At 39.4% G+C, this 23,240-nt stretch overlaps 1 protein-coding gene across 2 annotated transcripts in view; it reads right to left on the bottom strand.

The window, feature by feature from the left end:
- gna12a (guanine nucleotide binding protein (G protein) alpha 12a) overlaps nt 1-22,980 on the bottom strand; it is a 93,629-nt gene extending 70,649 nt beyond the window's left edge. For both annotated transcript variants that reach the window (XM_059979478.1, XM_059979477.1), the window contains exon 1: nt 22,510-22,980. In XM_059979478.1, the coding sequence (XP_059835461.1) occupies nt 22,510-22,782 (273 nt within the window). In that variant the 5' untranslated portion in view covers nt 22,783-22,980. The remainder of the gene's footprint in view (nt 1-22,509) is intronic.
- Nucleotides 22,981-23,240: the final 260 nt, after the last annotated feature.

Raw genomic sequence — 23,240 nt, forward strand, 5'->3', positions numbered from 1 at the left:
CAACATGCTGAAGTACATATGGCAAATACACGGCTAGTGTGTAAGTATACAAACACTATGCATGTAACTTGCAATTTCTTGCTGTTCCCCCTCAGTTTTGCCTATATTTGGTGGCATTTGTACTTAAGATGTGTTTGGTTCCAAAAATCAAAATTGTCAACATAAATTGTAAACAGTGGTACAAGCATCTACAAATGAGTCTCACTTGCCACTATTCCAAACAGTTCCTTTTGCTCCTGGCCCGACTCTGCTTACAGCTATTTAATAATTTGTCTGACCGTAACTGTGAGCAAGCATTTCAAACTTATTAGCATATGGTGTGACATCTTACTGCAGGCTTTTTAGAACTTGAATAATTGCACGTATATCATTAGCTTGATGACTTGGAGCTCAACCATGTTGAAGTGCATATGCCAACTGCAAACTATTGGCTGAACTCACAGCTTTCAGGCCATTGCGATCAGATACAACATGGAGATGCATTTCTGCATGTAGCCAACATCTGAGGAGGATTCCCAAAGACTTTTTAAAGTGATAGAGCCAGAGACTTTAAAGATTCTTTTTTAAAATACTGCAGACCAAGGTCATTGTTGTTCCCTGCATTTCTAATCAAGTTGACGAATGAAGATCAAGTCTATTTTGTCTCCAGATTACAATTTAGGGAAAACACCAGGATGACAAGCAACTCATGAGAAAAGTACTGACCCAACAGATTCTACACTTAAGGTGCTCTATCAATGTGTCCCCACTAAACTCCTCTTAACAACAGAAGCCTTCAAGATCACGCAAAACATGGACATCATCCCACATCCGAGAGAGATGAATTTCACCCCCTTACTCATTTCAGGAGAAGTGTGTATTTGAAGATTAATACCTCAAGTACCACACGAAGTTCATGGTTTACCAAGCCGAAATGGACACAGTTCCTCCTCTAAACATACGAGACAAGGATAAACGACAGTAGGCACCCCTAAGCATCAAGAGAGGGTTACCCCTAATATCATCTCCCTTCATCCACAGGCCAGATAAGTAAAATAATGTTAGTACACAATCACAGGCCAACTCAGATGGGAAGGCCACATTACCAACACAAGACTCTTATAAAAGACAATTCCAAGATGGAGATTTGAGAATCGTTGAAATTCTGTCCCAGAAGCTGTTGAGGCGAAGATACTGAAATTTCAAAATTTCCGACAGACACTTTAGTTATAAAAGGGAGTTGTGGAAAATATGGGAGGAAGAAAAGGGAAAGGGGGGGAAAAAAAGCAAGAAAGTGGTGCTGAGGCCAGGATTAGAAAAGCTAAACCATTTTGAATGGTCATTTGCCTACTCTTGCTTCTTCGATTCACCACATAAACCATCTATTATCATCTTTGGAATATAACCAATCTCTATCCCCACCTAGGGGTACTGATGCCACACATCTAATTCAAAACTTCGGCAATGTCGTTAAAACAAACTCATCACTCGTCCACTACGCTCTTCAGGAAACTTTTCAAAGCAACATTTACTGGGACACAGCATGGGCTAGGCCTGTCTGGACCTTGGATCCACGTCTCTCCACAACCCCCAATTTAACCCTAGTCTAATCACAGGACAATTTACAAGGACTACTTGACCTACCAGCTGGTACATCCTTGGACCATGGGAGAAAACCAATATACCCAGGGTGTCACAAATAACCATGGGTCAACTGCCTAAACCAGATGGCTTGAGTCGCAAAAATAGATTGAGGTGCTTTTATTTACAAAAATAGTGGAAAAACAAAAACCTGGATGTCCACATCAAAACAAAAAAAAAATGAGAGAGACACCCCCCCCCCCCCCCACCTTGCAACTGTCACCTGTCCGGTTAACAGCCAGCCTCAGACTAAACAGAAAAAAGAAAATTCCAAAGCCTTGGTAACCCAAGGCTTATAACTGCTAAGCCCCTCCCCCTAGACCAGAGGTCGGCAACCTGCGGCTCCGAAGCCACGTGCGGCTCTTTGATCTCTGTGATGCGGCTCCCCGTGGTTTGTTAGCTTTTGAAATGTAATTCGAAATTTGAAGATTATGGGTGATCTTGTACAATCTGAAAACTTTGCGGAGACACCGTTTCCTGGCACATCCGAACCGGCTCACAATTAGCCACCGTTCCGGCTAAGGGAGATAGCCTACGGGGGTTTGTGAGTACGTGTCTTTTGGAGCATCCGCGCCCACGGGGACAGGTTGAGGGAGGCTTTAAAGCAAGGCTGTTTAGTTCGAATAAAGTTACCTTTGACTGCAGTCTTTATTTTAGCGCTGCGTGTAGCACACCGCTACAACGTGTTTTTTTATCGCTATTAATATACATCACCACTGCCAATGCCTGACACCCGCCAGTGCGCGCTTTCTTTTAATTCTTCGATCCAAGGTAGGCTACCTATGGAGTAACCTTCAACCCAACGTCTTTTTTTCGGAGTTCAAAATGTTTTTGTTGCATGCAGAAATGTAATTTCGTTTTCTCTGCAGGAGTTCATCAATTTCATAAATGCAACACATTATAGTTTGTTTATACATAGCATAAAGGCAAAAAAAAAACCCGTTGTATGCAGTGTTATTTCATTTTGTGGCTCCCAGTGTTTTCTTTTCTGTGGGAAATGGGTCCATATTGGCTCTTTCAGTGGTAAACGTTGCCGACCCCTGCCCTAGACCAACCAAAAGCTAATTAACTCAATTATTTTCCGTTTCACACAATCTAAAACTCTACTGCCAGTTCTCACAATAAACACATTACCTCATTATAGGAGTCATCATATTTCCCAGTTAAATGTCTTAAATAAACCCCAAAACCTTACCATAAGACAAGTAATTTGGTAACATAACCCTTGACCCAGTTAACGATGGTATCCTCCACCATCAGCACACCTGTGCAGGTTGCTGCTGCCTCGGTATTAGACAGCTCTCTGCAGCAACTCTGTTTCAGACCCAGTGACTGTGGAGGAGAGAAACGTCAGATTATCATGACACTTCGGCAAAACACTTATTGGAAAGATGAGTACGAATAAATTGACCTGAGATAATTAAACTGAGACAGTGTGTTTTTTTTCCCCCCATACCTATTAGTGCTGGGGAAAAGTAAATTGTAACTGTTTGTTTATTGTGATGCGTGCACTCACCACAATGACAGAGGGAAATAACGTGTGTGGGTGACCCTTTGAGTGTTTTACTGAATGTGCCATGTGCCGTCTGTAATCAGTGACGGGCCTTTGTCACACAGGAAAAACTACATGGTCACAAGGAGATGGAACAATCTCCTTACAGACAGTAGTGGGAATTGAACCCAGGTCACTGGTACTGTAAAGCACTGTGCTAACCACTACGCTAGTGTGCAAGATCTTGTAAAAACAGACAAAAAGCACAGTTAGTTGCTCATCCTAGTTACAACTTCATGCTCATTCAACCAATAAAAGAAACAAACAGTTACACTGTAAGTATAAATGAGGTAGCAATTTTTCCTCTTTTGACTTGTCCAATTAGCAGTACCAACCAGCACAGTTATTTTAGTTTCTAGTGACCATCTGTTGAGTTACCTCGATCAATAGCAGGATTGAGTAAAATCTAATAGCTGAAAGAATCATGTAGCTCAGAATTCTTAGAATTACTCATTTACGTATTCTGGTACTGCAGAATCTACTGTGTGACAGTGAAATTTCTTTAAATAGGTCGACAAATTAAATGCTGGATACCTATTTGCCCAGCTAGTACAGCCAATTGAAATTAAGTGTCTGCTGAGAGTTCTGAAGGGGCAAGTTTAACTCTGTTACATTGTGGCAAATAACTCTTGAGTATTGTAAAAGAAATGCTGGTAACATTAGCAAATACAAATATTTTAGATTCACGGTTAAAATCTGCTGCTTCCTATTCAGGATGCAAGCACATAAAATAGTAATGCATCAGGTAACACGTACAGTCGTCTGTGATCTACACTGCTTTCATGATTCATTCAAAGTGAAACTAGAGATCATGTCGCTGATTTTAAACCACAGGAAGTCTAACTATTAAGCTCCCATTGCTTCTGGTGAACAGCCAAGAGATTAAAACTGGACACCAACTTTAACTCCTCCAACAAGGTGTTCTTGCTAATGAACAAGCTTCCACAATGAACTGAAAAGCTCTTGATGGTAAAGGAACTTAAGTACTATGAATATTTACTGCAAAAACTGCTCTGACATGCCAAACTGAGACTTTCAGTAGTAGGGTGAAAAAACATAGTTGATGTCAATCATACATAAATACTGCTTTGCTTTCTGAAGTTTATATCTCTTGAAATTGTACAAGTTTTCTATTTTGATGTGTAGCAAGTTGAATAACTTGAGGCCCAGGCTGCAAGACTATAAAAAAAACCTGAACAGCAACTATTTTTTGCAACATACTGAAGTGACTCAGCAGTAAGGCATGGTCTGTGGAATAAACAGTTGACCTTTTGGGCCTGGACCCTTCTTCAGGACTTGAAAGGAAGATGCCAGAATAAAATGGTGGTGGGGGTGGGGTTAAAAGGGGAAGGAGGGCAAGCTAGGTGATAGGTGAAGCCAGGTGGATGGGGGAGGGAATGAAGCAAGAAGCTAGAAGGTGATTGGTGGAAAATGAAAAGGGCTGGAGAAGAAGGAATCTGATAGGAGAGAAGAGTGGACCACGGGAGCAACTGTATTTTCCTTTCTCATAACCTGAAAAAACAGCAGCATATTTACTGCTGTCCTGGATAAACTGTTATAACTCTCCTTCCACCAACAATTGAATATGGCATTTATATCACAGTAATCCTCCATGAAAACTTTTCCTATAATCTTTTTCTTTGCTCTTTTGGTAATGAGCTTAGGTGCCCAGCCTTACTCTGAAAGAAGACAGCACCAACAAACAACGTTACTTTGGGTGACATCCTCAAGATGGGTGACAGAAGAACTCAGTTTAGTTCTTTTACATCTTTTAATTTCAGATGTGGTTCTACTACTATTAGAGCCTGTTATCTACATTCTGGCAGTGTGTTCCAGCATTTGGGCAATCTGGTGTTTTGCTGTCTCTGAGTGTTTGATGACCAAAGCATGTGGCATGGAAGCCTGGAGATGGGGCCAGGGACCATTATCAAACTCCATTTCTCACTGATCTCACCAACTAAAGCGCCAAGGATTGGCACTGGCAGGTAAAGAAGTCTACCAGCCTCTTGCTTGCTGCTGCTGGAGGAGGGTGTCTGCATGTGATGATCTATTTCTGTTCACTGTTTTGAGAGGAAGGTCCCTGCATTCGAATGATCTCCTTTTCCCTTTATGCTGCTGGAGGATGGTACAGGAGCAAGGTTTAATCATTGCAGTTTGTGGATTCTAATATATTTTTAGGATGTTTTCTAGGTTTTTTTTCTGGTCACTCCTTTTTCATTGCCAGTTTGGACAATTTTGGATTGGGGCACCCTGCAGATAAAAAACTGAAATACCCAGTAGCTGAACTGAAATATGCCTTTTGATTATGTTTTATATCCTGTATTTCTTTTGTTGCCATTTTCATGATTTGTTTTTGTTTGCGTGTGGGGGAGGGGTTGATTTCTTTCCCCCTCTGAACGGGTACCATGGTTGTTCATTGTTTTGTCACTGTGGGGAAGATGAATCTCAGAAGCTGTACACAGCATGCATAATTTGACAATAAATATATTTTAAATCCTTTAAGTACTAGAATTATTTTTTATTTCATTAAGGATATGGAAGGTGGCGGTTCAATTTTGAAGAACTACTACTGCTTGATCTTGCTTTTTTCTCTATTGAAGGGCATCAATTGCCTTTGGCCTTGTTTCAAAACACTTGAATTCAATAACATTAATTAGCAAAATATTTTCAGAACATTTAGGAAGAGTGTCTAAGAACCATTGAAGACTATATTGTGATTGACTGGGGACAGCAAACTAGATCTAATGGTAAAATGAGGGTTAAAAACATTACCCAATTTCAAGATAATTCAAAACAACATCAATTGCAAATTTCCTTTCTATCAAAACATTGCAATTTAGGTTTAATCCATTGTTTTCTGAAACTATATCTTCAAGCTATGGCCAAAGTACACAATCTGACCCATTTTCAGACTCGCTGAGATATTCCTTCAGGTTAAGTAGAAGCCTCAAGATCCACTTTTCCCTGACATCCAATTTCTGTATTCAGCAGAATGAAAGAACTGAAAAGGGAAAAAAAGAAATGTCTTCATCCTGGCCAAAAATTTCTGCAAGCATTATGGTAAATTTAATTGTGGTAATCTGGTTTCTGTACTACTGGCCTGGCTTGCAAATTACTAGCAAACAAAGAGGTTATTCATTCATTAGTTTTAAAATCATTTGCACAGATTCAAAAATTAAACTGTAAATCAATGGGAAAGCTACTGCACAACTCAAGTTTTTGTATCATTGTCATACTAATCCTGCAACACATACAACGATAAAAAGCATCATGTATTCCTGCATGATCTGAAAGACCAGCTTTCTACAGATCTTGCATTATTTTGCAGCTGTAGACTTTACTCATGTCAATTACAGATTGACGTCAAGAAAGCTATTGTAAACAAGTAGGGTTAGCTCATCTGGTAGCAACCTCCCATTACAATTTGTAGTTTATTAACTGGTTAAGTACATTGTGAATGTCATCTGTTCTCAATTAAAAATAAATCAGTTCAATAGTGAAAAACAAGACATCATTGAAAAATTTAGGATAAACACTTAATACTTTCAAATAGAAATCTGCTTAAAATTTGCTCTGGAAAAAATGACACTGCAGTTTTGCACCAGGCTTTATAAATGCATTCTCCTCTCTCATGTCTCACAGTACAAATGTATCGTCCTGCAAGTCCCATTGTACATTTCACCTTACACAAGTAACTTTATTTTTACCCTGCTGTTCTCAATGAACATGGGTGTGCTGAGAGTCAAGGAGAAAAGCTAGGAGACATTATCTGGGAAGTAGTTTAGGTCAATTCCATTCCAAGCAAATATTAAACATCAGAGAAAAAAAAACTAATGGTAAGTTAATAAATATATAGAAACTACCTAATTGCATAAAATTGTTAACAGTTCAATAGAGAGCAGGAAGGCATGCCAGTAGCAGCACCAAGCAAACCTTCAAATGAGAGGTCAGTCTGGTGAAGCTATAAAACAGGCTTATTATATGCATGCCTAACACTACACACAGCATGCAATAAACAGAGCCAAGTGTTTACCTCATCCAAGCTCTACAGTCACGGAATCATACAGAATGGGAAAAGGCCCTTTGGCCCAATTCAATCCCACCACATGCTTGTCCCATCTGCGCCCCGCCCCACCCTGCCACATCCAGTGGTGAATAATTACACAATGCGCTGAGATGTTGGAGCTTCACAAATACCTTTGTGCTCAATAACGGGTGAGCCGAGCACATTTGTAACGGAAAAAAAACTGAATTGCAAGAATTTCCAGTCAGAGTGGCTGATCCATCTTGGCCTCCTCCAGTGGTACACAGCAAAATAGATATTGTTACTGATGCTGTATAGAATCAAAAAAAAAGACAAAGGCACTGGATACAGCAAAGTCCTGATAACATTCTAACAATGGTACTGAAAACATGCTCCAGAACTTACTGCACTATTTACCAAAGTGTTACATTTCAACTGCAAATTTGGCATCTATGTAATAAGCTGGAAAATTGTAGTTCTGTCCTATCCACAAGGATGACAATCCAACTCAGCCAATTACCACTCCATCTACTCTCAATCAACACAATGGAAGGGACAATCAAAAATGTAGTCAAGCTGAACTAACATAGCACCAACATGCACACAAAAGCCCAGTTCCACTAAAGCCACTCAACTGCTGACCATATAAACTTGACCCAATTATGAATGGAAGTACTAAACTCTACAGATGAGGTGATAGTAACTGCTCTGACATCAAGGCAGCACTTAATCACAGACAGTATCAAGGATCCCTGGATGTACAATGGGCAACAGGGAAAATCCTTTGCTGATGAGAAAGGAAGGTGGTAGGGTGGAGGCCAATCACCTCAGCCATGGGGCTTCCCTGTAGGAGTTCCTCAAGTTGGTGTTCTAGGCCCAAACAAATCACAGGGGCAGAAATACAGATGTGCAATGGTTATTGCAATGTTTACGATTCTGTTCAGGTAATGAAGCCCGCATGAAAATGCAGTGAAATCTGGACAATATTCAGACCGGGCTGATAAGTGGGAAATCACATCCGCAGGTTCATTTTATCATTATCAAAGCATGTATCCATATACAATTCTGAAATTTGTATCTCTCCAGATAGCCATGGAACAAAGAGCAAGCATTTAAGTCATTCAGAGAAACAGTACACCCACCGTCATTCCCCTCCCCAACCCGTACAAAAAACCCAGGAACATCGACCCCCCCCCCCAAAAAAAACCCTCCCTCAACATTAAAACAACAGAACATCAACCTCTGAACACTCTCCCATTGTACAGCAAAATGGAAAAGAAATGAGAGGATAAAAACAGGATATAAAAACCACAAGTCAGAAAGAGTCTCAACTAGAAGCTGCAAATGATCATGAGTACATTCAAGCCGGATATTGATTCATTCAATATCAGGGTATAGTAGATGCTGCTGACTTGAGGAACTGCCTTATGAATATCTCTTCTAATGGGGAGACTAGTGCTCATGATGGATTTGGCTGAGTACACAACCCAGCTTCTTCTGCAGTAGCCCCTCCATACCAGGTGGTGATGTAACCCGTCAGAATGCTCTTCATAGTACATCTGTAGAAATGTTCTGGGGCTCTTTGGTGACAAATCAAATCTCCTTGAGCTCCTAATGAAGCATAGCCTTCTGTGTGCTGCTTTTGCGATTGCATCCTACGTTGGACCCAGGATAGATCCTCTGAGATATTGACATGCAGAAATTTGTAGCTGCTCACTCTTTCCACTGCTGACCACTTGATGAGTGTTCTCCCAGTTCCCTTTCCTGAAGTGCACAATTCATTGGTCTCATTGCCATTGGGTGCATACCACTCAACCAGCTGATCGATTTCACACCTGATTAGAAAATTTGGGTCTATGCTCCTACACCTGTGACATTTGTGAAGGTGATTATTTTAACGTGAGCGAGTGTAACACTTTTGCCATACAATTCTTAGCCCCTCAAATTGTATGTTCTTACCTGTTCATGCTGCCCTTCAAATAAAAGGCGAAGCAGTCAGTTCATGGTGCATATTCCTGGCAAATATACTCTTGCGGAGCATTTCAGATAGCATTTTAGCAATTAAAGTGATGGAGCAGCAATAAATCTTGGCAGTTTACTCTCTGTATTGTGAATTACATTTGTGTTGGCCTAATTTTACCACCACGGATATTTCATATTTTATGGAAAATTTGTATGATACCCATGAGCTGCCTAAGGATGCTGGTATATTAAGTACATACTGTTTTTTAAACTCCCTTTGCTTGTCCCCGAATAACTATGTGATAATAGGCTGGTGCCACGGTAGTAAAATCAATTAGACATTGATAGCACCATGTAATGAATGTTACTGTGGCTTCTGAGATACTGAGAGTTCAGGTCCTAATGTCCAGCTGTTCTGAAGCACAGAGTGAAATGTCACAAACGTGGAAAGAACTGTACAGCCTGAGTTGAGCTCTACCAATTCAAAAAGGTCTTGGGTTGCTTTCTGACCACCATTAGAAGAGATCTTCATAAGGCAGTACCTCAAGGCAGCACATCTACCATGAAGGACCCTCACCATCCAGGACATGCCCTCTTCTCATACTACTTCAGGGAGAAAGCATAGAGCCTTAGACACAAACTGAACATTTCAGTAACAACTTCTTCCTCTCCGCCAGATTTCTGAACAGTCCATGAACACTACACTATTTCACTTTCTTTTTGCATTATTTATATAATTCTTATTGTAACCTGAAGTAACTTACATATTGCACTGTATGGCAAAACATTTCACACAGTATGTGAAAGTAAACCTAAATATGATTCCAAGCAGTCTAAAATAAAAGAAACACTGCAATTTACTAACAACACGTCTTCATGCCAAATATGTTGGCCAAGTTAAAAAACTTCAAAAGGAAATCTTCTTGAGCATTGCTCTGTAAAATTTCCTTGCAATAATTTGAATTTGTACTTTCTCTGCTCAAGTTTAGATGTAATCAAAACCACCAATAACACAAAAAAGTGGCACAATTATAAACTGTTATTTTGTACACAGTGATTTTGTTGATTTTAAGAAACAAATTGAGTTGCAATTTGAATATGTTAAAGAATCCAAGACCTGACCACGTTTTTTTTAAAAAAACTATATTGATTTGAGACAATTTTACAGTAGGAAGTGGCTACATCTGTAATTTATCAGCTGATGCAACAGATAGTAGTCAAAATTTTAATTCCCGTTTCACCTTTTATGAAAAAATGATCTTGTTATTTTAACTTCTTCAAAAGAAAAGCTTTGGTAGATGTTGCTCATGGACTATTAAGAAGGCAATCTTGGCTTGCCAACAGCAAGATTTGCATGCTCAGAATACTCAATTGTGCTGCACGTCAGGTTATTTTTACATGCTCTAAGCAAAACAGTATGCTGGAAATACTTGCCACCAATTGACTGATCATTCCCAGCCAGGAATATTGACTAAAGGACCCATGTAATTCCCAATCTGCATCTTTACTGGAGGTATAGTCCCACATTTGAAAGTACCATTATAGCCCATCACATTTCAGGATTTTTTTTTCAGATAAAGAAAATGTTTCCACATTAAGAATAGTGAAGCTGGGGCCAAAGAGTCTCGTATACTTTATGTAAACAAAGTTGTAGTGAAATGATGAAAATATGATTTACAATGTTGTAATTTTTCTTGAACTGTAAACAAACATGTCTAGAGAAGGCAAAAATATTAATTACTTGTGCCTACACACAGACAGGAAATCTAGACCAATCTAGTAATTGTTACTGTTAGTGTGAAGTAAAACGCACGAGTAACAGTCAAATCATGTTAGGCAATATGCTAATCAACATATTAAGATGTTAACCTAGATTAATGCACCACAAATAGTACCTCCAGAGCCATACCTCCCTTGTTTCAAAGAACAAAAACAATGATTTAGAACATAGTATCAGCAGATATCCAATCCATGTCACATTATGTTTACATATGTAAATACATGAATATATTTACATATTTTTGCTTATAGCTGAATAATTTCAAACTTTAATTACAGAGTTTCTACCCATTTGTGTAATTAAAGGGCCCAAAGTCTTCATATTTCTTCAACTTGTATTATTAAAGCAGTAAAATTAAAGTGTTAGTGATGTCCAACTTTGCCATCACCAATGCATATTCTTTTCTGAATTAGCAGTCTCCATCTGTTACTGATCAATACATGGGCCAACAGTCACAGGCTTCCAAACAACTTCAGATTTAATTAATAAAACTTCAATTGATGCGCTTGGGTTTTACCAAATGTCGAAAAAGAACTATCACTGGAGCATTTGAAATTATAATTTTCCCTAAAAAGGCACAGTAGTCATCGAAGTGTACACTTCAATTTCAAATAAAGAACAAATTTCCATTAGAAATCACCTGTGCCTCAACTGGTAAAAACATACCAGCCACCACATTTTAGTAATTTTGATACTATGATCCTTTCAATGCACATGACTAAAAAGAATGCTACTTTATTTGAATTAACATAGTTCAAATCTTATCAGAATATTTCCTTAATTAAAGTCCGATTACTCAATTACAAGCAAAACTGTGAACTGCAACAGGAAACAATGGTACAATTAGCTGAATATCTTACTTCAGAAAAAAAGAGTTTCCCTTAAAAATGCCAGTCTCATGCTTCATAACCCACTCCCTAAACTGCAATAGGAACATGCTCCCTAGAAAATAAGAACCTGTGATGAATTGGGAGGTTATGAAAATTCCCAAATTCTGGAATAAACATTATTCAAAAGGAAAAAGAATTAATCTTTTATTTTTACCAGATACATAATGTTTTCCAACAATGATGCAGATGGATACAGGAGCAAGTGCAAGAATTTTATTACTCAGGCAAAATAAAATTCCTTTCCTAAAAGAATTACAATTCCATCCCCACATTAATTCTGCTCTGCCTCCTCCAGATGATAAATAAAATTATGTAAAATCTAAACAAGATAAACAATTCTCTAACCCTACGGACATTTTTTTTTAAAAAGAGAAAATTCCAAATAAATAAATTCCTCTCAATATTGTTGAAGTGTATCAGCTACCAATGGTTATGGTGGTGGGACAAACAGTGTCAACTTAATTTGTAAACATAACATTACTTTGAGATGCTGAAGCTTGGACACAGTGGCAAATAATGCTAGCTGTCTTCTGCCTTTGGATCATTCCTGGAAACCAAAGGATCCAGGTCACATGATCTGGAAGCCCATTAATCCAAATGGGATGTTAGAGTCACAGGGACTAGACTGGATTGAAAACCACAGCAAAAAGGATTCTCCAATGCAACATCTTCAAAAGTTGCATCTTTTTGTAGAAAGTACATAACCTATTATACACAGGTTTTTGAAAACGCAAACACGAGGAAATCTGCAGATGCTGGAAATTTAAGCAACACACACAAAATGCTGGTGGAACGCAGCAGGCCAGGCAGCATCTATAGGAAGAAGCACAGTCGACATTTTGGGCCAAGATCCTTCGTCAGGCCGAAACGTTGACTGTGCTTCTTCCTATAGATGCTGCCTGGCCTGCTGCATTCCACCAGCATTTTGTGTGATATGCAGGTATCCATTGTTTCTCCAAGGGGATTATGTTGCGAGAAAATGTATAGTTACATGAAAAAACTGCACATCTTAAACAGTATTTTGTTTGTTTATATTGTTCTAGTTTCAGTGCAAGATGTCAGATTACATTCCATAGCTCACAAATTAGTCAATTTAACAATACATTAAAACAAGTACCTAAAGAGATAAAATATATTAAAACATACTTATCATAACCTTTAGGGCAATTACACTTCACTTTCCAACCCCTCCCTGAGCTTCTGTCTTCTGCCCATTCCCTCATTGTTTCTCTTCGCTTCAACACTCCCCACCAAATACACAGCTCGTTTCATCTCAGTCTCTCCATTTCCCCATCTCCAGAGATAGTCATCTCTTTTCCCCCGCTGAGAAAACTGCCATTTTATCTTCACCCCGATCAATACAAATGTTTGAACTTTTACAAGTGTGAATACTGCTAAGTCAGTGATTCTATTAATAAGGATGAGACAACATTCAAACCCTCCTAGAGAAAAACAAAAAAAAAATGAAATTCGCTGAGATGTATGAAGAAAGTTGGAGCTGAACTGCCTCAAATCACCAATTGCAAGACTTTATTTTTGATTACTGTGCATTTTGTTCGTTTGTGACCTTGTATCCCAAATTTTAAATATATGACATTGGTGAGACACACATGAAGTACCACGCACAGTATTGGCCTATTTAAAAGGATGGAAGCAGTTTCAAAAAGAAATTACACCAGAATGACTCAGCATAAAGGGACTCTTGATAGCAAAGAAACTTTCAGAAGAGTGCAAGAAAACAAGTGAGGTAGCAATTAGATCAGCCATATCTCACTAAAATGGTCTAATTTGTGATAGCTTTCTAATACCATGTGGTACTGTAGAGGGAGGAACTTAGCTGTGCTGATGAATTTGAGCTCGAAGGAGTTGCTATATTGAAGGCCTCTGAATGTTCCTGTACAGCTGTTAAATAAAGTTTAAGAAAAGAGTGTCAATGGACATCTGGATTGCTTTTTCTGAGCTGACTGCTCACTTTGCAGATCCTACTTTCCTGGGACTAGAAACGAGCCATCAGGACCACCAGAGAGGCTGCAGAGCAAGCCTCCAGATGGCTATGGATCAAGAGACCCAACGCTGCTGGGACACAAGCCGGTGCCTTTTCAATCCTGGCTGGGTTTTCTGTGAGAGACTGTCTAATGTTGAAAGATGCAAAACACCCAATGACCTTGGGTTACATCACTGATGGCATGTCCTACTGCATCCTAAGATGCAACCCAGCAAAAGAAAGCTCCTTCTAGCAAAGTATGACACATTCCATCATATGCAAATATCTAATGCTGTGCTTGTTTTCTTTGAAGAAGCCCATCCTCTTGGAAAGCCTCTGTGAAGAGTGTAAATATCAATACAATTCCGGAATAACCAATAGTCAAGTGAATGTCTGAAAATCCAATTATTGAATATTGTTGTCAAAAAAGGGATGTTTATTTTAGTGTTTGTAAAATCAAGAACACATAAGCATAAAAAGGGCAAGAGTTGAAAGGAACTACAGTGAATTCCAGTTAGTTGGGACACGTTATGGCTCAATCGATTAGCTGCTCTAATCAGCAGAAGTGTCAAGGAAATATTTAAAAATGTATTAAGACAAATGACCATTGAACTTAATTTTTAAAATTCTGCATTTAAATGAAATACAGAACAAATTAGAATACTACCAATACTACAGTACAATAAAACTGCATTACTTTCTAATTGTTATGAAAGGAATTCAGCGAGTGTACAGTGCTGTGTTGTTTAGATCACCTGAAAATGAACAAGATTAGCAGATAATGAACTGCCTTCATAGCCTTTCTGCGTCGTCAGTAGCTTAAGTTCAAATGTGCATTCTATTCCCCCCCCCCCCAGCTAGTGTCAAATCTTTTCATGGCATCTTGGCAAGCATCTGAATTTTTAAGTCAGAATACAAAACAAAATGATCAAATATCACCTTCTTTTTGAATCAGCATCCAATGGACCAAATTGATAACCTAACAAGCACACAATTATTTAAGAATGCTCACACTAAGCATGGTGCAGTGTCTAAAAGCCACATAAGTGCATGTGACTGATGCTAGTTAGAAACTGATTAGCAAGTTTTTGTCCCAATTAAACAGCATAGTATCCCAAATAGATGAAGTGAATCCTGGCTATTTTCTCAATGATTTTCTGTTCTTTAAGGGTTGCCCCAAATAAGCAGCTGGTTCAATTAACTGATGGCCCAATTAACTGGGATCCACTGTATGTGCAAGCCAAGAAATAAAAACCGGATATACATCTTGGAAGGAAGAAAGATGGATTTAATTACCCCAGGTGACTAAAATTTAATCCATCAAGACACCTGCTATTAAACCTCCAGCTACAAGATTAAAATTTAGAACCATCAGAATAAGGTTTATCCTTACTGACATTGTCAAACCTCTTTTGCAGCAGCTGTACAGTGCAATATGTAAACTACAAGCTAATATAAATTTACAAAAATAAATAAGTAATGCAAAAAGTGAGGTAATGCTCGTGGTGCCTTCAGAAATCTGATGGTGGGGGGGAAGGCACCATTCCCTATATCAGATGGTGATGCCACTGGTCAGAATGCCCTCCACAGTATATCTACAGAGATTTGCTAGCGTCTTTGCTGCGATACCAAATCTCCTCAAACACCCAATGGAATATCATAGCTGGCATACCTTCTTTGTAACTTTATCAATATGTTGTGATCAATGTAGAACTTCAGAGATGTTGACACCCTTTCTACTGCTGAGCTCTTGATGAGGACTGGTGTGCATTTTTCCAACTTCCTCTTCCTGAAGACACCAATCAATTCTTTGGTCTTACCGATGCGGAGGGCAAGGTGGCTGTCGCAGCACCATTCAAACAGAGAATCCCTCTAATGCTGTACGCCTCATCACCATCTGAGATTCTGTCAGCAACAGTTGTGTCATTGGCAAATTTATAGATGGCATTTGAGCAGTGCCTAGCCACATCGTCATGAATACAGAGATGGTAGAGCAGTGAGCTAAACACACATCCTTGATGTTTGCCAACACTGTTTGCTGCCGAGGAGGTGTTATTATTTCCAATCCACAGACTGCTCTGATGAGGAAGTCAAATATCAGGTTGCATAGGGAAGTACTAGGGCCAGATTTTGGATTGCACTGATTAGTACTGAGGGGATGATGGTGTTGAACGCTGATCTTTAATTAACAGCAGCCAGACACAAGTATTGTTAATGTCCAGGTGGCGCAAGGCTGAGTGGAAAACCGGTTAGAATGCACCTGCTGTAGACCTATTGTGGCAGTAGGCAAATTGCAGAAGGTCCAGGGCTAGGCCATTGCTTAGGCAGCAGTCAGTTCTAGTCATGACCAACCTCTGATGCACTTCATCACTGTAGATATGCATGCTATTGGCTGTAGTCACTGATCCAGGTCACCCCACTTTTCTTGGACACCAGTATGATTTGATGCCCATCTGAAGAATGCAGTAGTGAAAGATTCACAATCAGTTATTATCAGCAGCACATATCGTTAAATTTGTTAACTTAGTGGAGCTGACTAATTTTACAACTTTCTGTAACTTCTTTTGGTTCTGTGCAGTACCACCCCCTCCCCATACCAGACTGTGATGCAGCCTATCAGAATGCTCCCCATGATACATCTATAGAAATTGTCATGTTTTAGGTGACAAACCAGATCTTCTCAAACTCACAATGAAATATAGACACAGTCTTTCCTTCTTTATAGCTACATTGATATGTTTGGACCAGTTTAGGTCCTCAGAAATCTTGACGCCCAGAAACTTGAAATTGTTCACCTCTCTCCACTTCTGATCCCTCTATGAGGATTGGTTTGTGTTCCCTCATCTTAGCCTTCCTGAAGTCCACAAATCAGCTCTTTGGTCTTATTGACATTGAGTTGTTGCTGCAACACCTCTCAACTAGCTGATACATCTCATTCCTGTACACCTTCTGAGATTCTGCCAACAATAGTTGCATCATCATCAAATTTTTAGATGGCATTTGAGCTGCACCTAGTTGCTTGGTCATGGGTGTAGACAGAGTAGTGAGCTAAGCATACATCCCCGAGATGCACCAGGGTTGACTGTTAGCAAGGTGGAGATGTTATTTCAATCCGCACAGATAGTGCTCTTCTGGTTAGAAAGTCAAGGATCCAGTTGGAGACGGAGGTGGAGGCCCAGGCTCTGTAGCTTTTTGATCAGAAGTATAGGAATGGTGCCATTAATTGCTGTGCTATAAATAGTATCCTGCCGTAGATGTCTGAACGGTCCAGGTGATCCAAGACCTCATGGACAGCCAGAGAGAGATCACATCCACCACAGACATACAGTGGTGATAGGCAAATTACAGTGGGTCCTGGTTCTTGCTGAGGCAGGAGTTGATTCTAGCCATGAACAAACCTTCAAAGCACTTCACCATTGTATATGTGAGTGCTACTGGACAACAGTTGTTAAGGCAGCTCCCACTGCTCTTCTTGCCCTTTTGAAGCAGGTGGAAACTTCCGACTGTAGCAGTGAGAGATTGAAAATGAATTTGAATATATTTTTTGGTTTTCAGAGGCCTTATCAAGTATTTCAATGGGCCTGCCTTGCAAAGGCTCAACATCGTCCTGAAAGGCAGCCTAATATCCGCCTCCGAGACAGAGATCATAGGGTCACTGGGTGATGTGGGGATCCTGAGAGAATGTCTTGACATTACAGATGGGCTACCTGTGCCTTAGAATATATTTTGGGGTGCTGTATATTGCAGCACTCAAGTGGGGCACATACAAAAAGTGATATCTAAATCTCCACAAAGGAGTCAGTCCCTAATCTACATGAAACATATATGAAAAAGATTCCCAACTTGAAAATCTGTAGCATTCTACAACATGCCAAAACCCAGCAACTGCAAGCACTGAAATTAATCTGGTTGAAAATTACATGGGAAGCTTACAAAAGAGAATGACAAAAAAATCTAAACAAAGGGGGTTAAAGTGGTCAGAATGAGAGGGACCACATTATTTCATAATCCATTGTGGCAGAAACAATGCACATCATCTTCCTATAGTTGTTACTTTTCAAATAATGGAATAGTCAAGTTTCACACAAACACCTTCCAAATCTGTAAGTGATGAAGGCACCATCCAAGTCAAACAAGAATTGATCACCAGTTGCTTGCTTTGACCAGCACTGTTCAGCTAAGGGACAGGTCTGTATATTGAGCTGTTGCTTTGTAGCTCCAACAACTTTAGTTTAACCCTGACCTCTGGCACTTCTTGCATGCCTTTTCCCCTCCCTGTGAACGTACGGACTTCCCCCAGGTGCCAAATTACCCCTAGTGTACAGGAGTGGCAGGAGAGAATGGAATTTTTAGGATTGCTCCAAGAGCCAGTCTTGACTTGATAGACTGACTGCCTCCACCCACAATACAAAAAATGTGAGGCACATCAGACCACCGACATAACAACCATGGAGATACCAGCCAAGTGCCAGACCACATGTGAAAGCAGGCATTCTAGCAACAGGCTCATTTGGAAAAATAAATGTGGAATGAACAAAACACTGTAGAGCTTTTACAGTAGGGACTTTCCAAATTTTTATACCATGGACCAATACCATTGAGCAAGAGGCCCATGAACCCCAGGGTGGGATCCTCTGCAAACTTGAAGATATATCTTAAGTCATGGAAAATACTTATAATTATTGGAGACCATTAGTGTCCAGTATCAACCTAAGTAAGGTTCAGCTGTACAGACAAATCTTCTGATAATAAATGCAGTCTGCATCTACATCAAGTAATACCCATACTTGAGCAGGCAACAGACAACATGTGTCACACAAGCACCAAGAAACAGTCAGCTCAAACAACAAACCCCAACCATTTTATCATCAAGTTCCCCCAGATCAACAATTTTCTGGAGTTTAAGCTATTCAACTGAAGAGAATGTGACAGCTAAACTGAAGTGAGCCACTATCATCACCAAACGTATACATGCAGACTGGTTTCTGGCTGTTTTTTCACTCCTGAATGAAAGAATATTTGTGTCAAAAAAAAAAGTAAATCTATCCCTGTCCCTCACCTGGATTAGTCAACTCAGAACAGGTATTCAGCACAAGAAAGAACCTACCACGTGTCAATAATTGGCATTATGTCTTAATTGAAAGCGCCTCGGAACTAAATTTAACAAAGTGCCCCACTTGATATTAGATCAAATGCTGTAAGTTTTTGTCAACAAATATCTTAAAAAAGCATGAATAAAAGGTGCTGGTGGAGGGCAGAATTCCAGAACACAACACCAAGAAATATCCAATAATAAAGCAATTGAAAAGAGAGACAAAGACAGAAGCCAAAGATTGCAGAATAGAGATGTGTGAGGAATTTTCAACTGGAGGGAGTCAGAGGGAGGAAAAGATAGAAATAAGAGTTTATAAATGACAGATTTTTTGTAATGACTGTCAGATTTGGAACTAACATGGGTCAGCAAGTACAGATACAATGAAATTGGCATGATGCTAGTTTTTTTTCTTTTATTTAAAAAATGAACTTTGTTCATCATAAAAATATATAAAAACATTGCAAGATAGTCTTACATTTAGGTGATTTGGCCAATGCATTTAGTCATGTTAAACATTTTTTTCATATAAAAGCAGCAGCACCACTGCCACTCAGATAATACACCTTTTCAATGTTTGAGTGGCTTCCCAACCCGACTCAGCCCCTCCGTGATCAGTAGTGGAAGGAGGCCAGACTGTGGTCTCTCCACCATAGCTCTCAGTTTGGTTACACCATGTTTCAGTGCTCCTGCATCCTGGAATGTGCAAGTCAGAAGCAAGTCCTTGCAGACATCTCGCTGCACTGGAATACCATCAAGTTTCAGGCAGACACCTTTCACTGAGTTGATGACTTCCCCATCGCACTTGATGTCATGTCTCCAGAAACAGTCTACAGATCCTTTTGCTTAGTTGCTTGGGATTCACCGAGACAAGGACCCTTACATCCTTCTCCACACCCCCTGAACAAACAAGCATGTGACAATCTCCTCCCCACTGTAGCCATCCCATGGGGGCAGTGGGTGCTGTGGATAGTATGTGGACTATGATATGACTAGGTGGGTTCCGCTCTCCACCAACCAAAGTCTTGGAGCTTTTAGGTGAATGTTAGTTAGGCTACAGGCAACCCAGTTTAGGAGATGCTCGGTGGAGAACCCAAGGTCCGAGGCTAGCTCAAAGAGCATTCAAATAGTTATATCCAGAGGTTACAAAAGAAATGAGGTAATAAAATAGACAAAAAAATTGAAAGCAAGGTCTTTTAAAATAAACACAATGAACAAACTGTACTCCCTCTGGACTTCCTTCACTTTTTATGAGCTCAGCCTCAAGATACCTAGATATTTTGCCTTTGTTCTGGGTGCAGCTGTTTGGCACAGTTAACAATAGATTATTTTTATGTGGTGACATCTTTGCATAAACACAAGATATTGTCATTGAGCAAACCAAGGTTTCTACCCTTTATCTACTGTGTATGTACTTCACAAGTTACTGAAATATTTTGCTAGCCATTATGGCCTCATGTAAATGTTTGCCGAATAACCGCCACTAATACAAGACAAAGGTGCATTGCTTGAACTAACTTCACTCAGGTCACATTTCTACATTTTAGTCTCACCATTGAATTTGAACTAAAAAAGAACTTCCATTTTTACTTTCACAACAAATTCTCCTGCAAAATAAATTGTTCCCTTTCATTATTCTCGTCTTTTTAACAAATTGTCAGAGAGTTACACTACTACTTCATTCATGGAAGGTCTTCTTAAACCTTCTTGGCTAGATAAAAAAATACTAACCTCCAAAGATATACACCATAAGAATATCTTGGCCTTGAAGAAGCAGAGTCTAATAACAGGAATTAGGATCTCTCACCATGTGGTATCAGTACCGACAGTGAGCAGAGAAGAGTAAATAGATTAGCTCCAAAGGATATGCTCTAAGGATCTTGAAGAAACTGGTTGTCCAACTGTAGAAGGATCAGTAGCAATCAATGCAGAAAAGTCTCACTGTATCATTGTGAATAATAAATATATTTGCAAAGAGGCAGAAACCACTAAAATTTGGACTATACCACAAGCACAGCAGAAGCTGATCCGGAAACTTTCAAAAACTAGCCCCATAAAAAGCTGAAGATGTTCCCCCACCTCCCCAGGCTTCGGAGAAAGAGGATGAAAATGGAACCATTGCTGATGCTCTTTGGAGGGACAACAGGGGTACAAAAATAATCAGTGAAAACACTAAACTTCTGTGCTGAATCTTTGCACCAGGCTCATTCATTTATAACTTTCTAAAATTAATTACAATCTGTTAACACCAGTAAAGTCACAGAACCCCACATAGCTTGCACATATTCAATCATCTGACTACAAAAAGGTAACTTTAGTTACAGCATATCCTCTCCAGTTACTTGGTATACATCCTTCGCTGTAACTGAAAAGTTTTTATCACTAATACTAACAACATCACAACTTCACTTCCTTCTAAATCAAAACATACAGCCTTAACTTAATGTTTTTCCAATTTTCACTGTTTTCTTACTTTGTTCCTCCCTCAACACTGATGGTATCTACCTAATGGAGTACAATTTATCAGTAAAGTGCCTTAATTCAATAATAAAAATCTTGGCATTAAAAAGAGTCACTTTAACAAGCAAACAGCATTTTTAACAAGCATATTCAGAGGTCTTATTGATATCAAACACACTACAGGCTTTCAAAAAAACTGAAAATATCACCAAATCAGAGAAGTAATTCAGTTTTGGTCCTTCATGTTTCCAAATATTTTGATACCATAAAAAAAACTACTGAAAATATAAGCTGGAGATTTTCCTCACAATACTTTCATGGTGCGATTTTACTTGGGATTTACTGTTAATTAAATCAACAAAATTTCGAATAGGGATACAGTAGGAACATTCCTGATGTATTTAAAAGTACTTAGTCATCACAAAAGCAAAGGGTTTAAAATTCTAAATGAATCACTCCTTCCTTCAAAAAAAAGCACGACTTATAAAAAAATACTTTTGGCCAATCCTCCCAACATTCGAATATACCAGGCCTTTTGAGATGGAGATTTAATTGCGACCATATAGTATGTATCAAAGAGCACACACAAATAGTATTTTGTCTACAACGCGAAGTATTAACAAACCTGTTCTAGCAGCAACAGAAGCTTGCATTGAACGCATTCATTATAGTTTCAGTCGATATTGAGGCAACTTTGTTAAATAAGCACGGCAAGGAACAGTTTATGATTTTAACTCAGTACACACCCTCGGGAGTGGTATACTACTGACTGATCATCACAAAGAAAGCAAGAGTTAAGATTCCCTCCGGCCGATGACAAAGGAAAACACTGACAGAACCCGATACTGAGAAGATCTAAAAACATTGTGGATTTTAACGAGATACTTCCAATACAAATATTCCAGGAAAGAAAATATAGAGGCACAATATTATGTTTTATTTCGCCCAACTATCAATTAAACAGGTTTTTAATTGTAATATATTTGATGTTTTAAACAGCCTGCTAATAAAAATTAATAACTTAGACAAGCATCTTGTAAAACTCTTCTAAAGCGGGGTGTGAGAGGCATCTTTAAAAAAATCAGTGCTAGATGATAAGCAAGAAACCTGGGCATACAATTCCCACGCCCACTCCCAAGATATACCTTAATAACATTTTCGAAGATGGTGTCCCTGAACTCCTCCAGCGCCTTGCTGTCGAAGTCCTTGCCGTGAATAATCCTCATTTGTTTGAGGAAAGTGCTTTTGCCGCTCTCGCCGGCGCCCAGCAGCAGAATCTTGACCAGCCGCCGCACGTAGCGCCTCTCCCGGGCCAGTAAGGCGTCGATTTCCCGGCTCCTTCTGCGCTGAGCCCGGTCACTCTGACTCGACTGACAGGCCGGGAAACAAGCGCTCAGGCGCTGGACAAACTCAGCCATCGTCGTCACCGCAGCTATGCTTCTGCAACTAATCTTTATCGAATCTCGATGTGGAATAAATCCAGTCTCAAATTCAAAAAAAAAACTAATCTTGTAAGGATGGTTTTAAATGATTAGTCCACTTCACACAAAAACCCAACAACTCTCCATTCATTCACCAACTGACGGACGAAAACTTCACTTATCAAGAGGGCAGAATGTTTCTGGCGACTATCACCCCGTTCATCCCATTTCAATTATTGATTGGTTAATCCGTTTGTCAATCAACATAGATGTCAACACTCATTGAATAGCTGTAATATCCATCAAATAAATAGGTGGACCAATTTCCAGACAGCTAAACTTTTTATTGGCTATTTATGTTCTCAATCATGATTTCTTTTCAGAAAGGTAGGGCTTAAAGGGAGGGAATACCTCTGTAAGATTGGTCAACTCTACCGTCAACCAAGGCTGACTCA

Source organism: Hypanus sabinus, chromosome 9, assembly GCF_030144855.1.
Source record: "Hypanus sabinus isolate sHypSab1 chromosome 9, sHypSab1.hap1, whole genome shotgun sequence".
In the NCBI taxonomy this organism is placed as follows: Eukaryota; Metazoa; Chordata; class Chondrichthyes; order Myliobatiformes; family Dasyatidae; genus Hypanus; species Hypanus sabinus.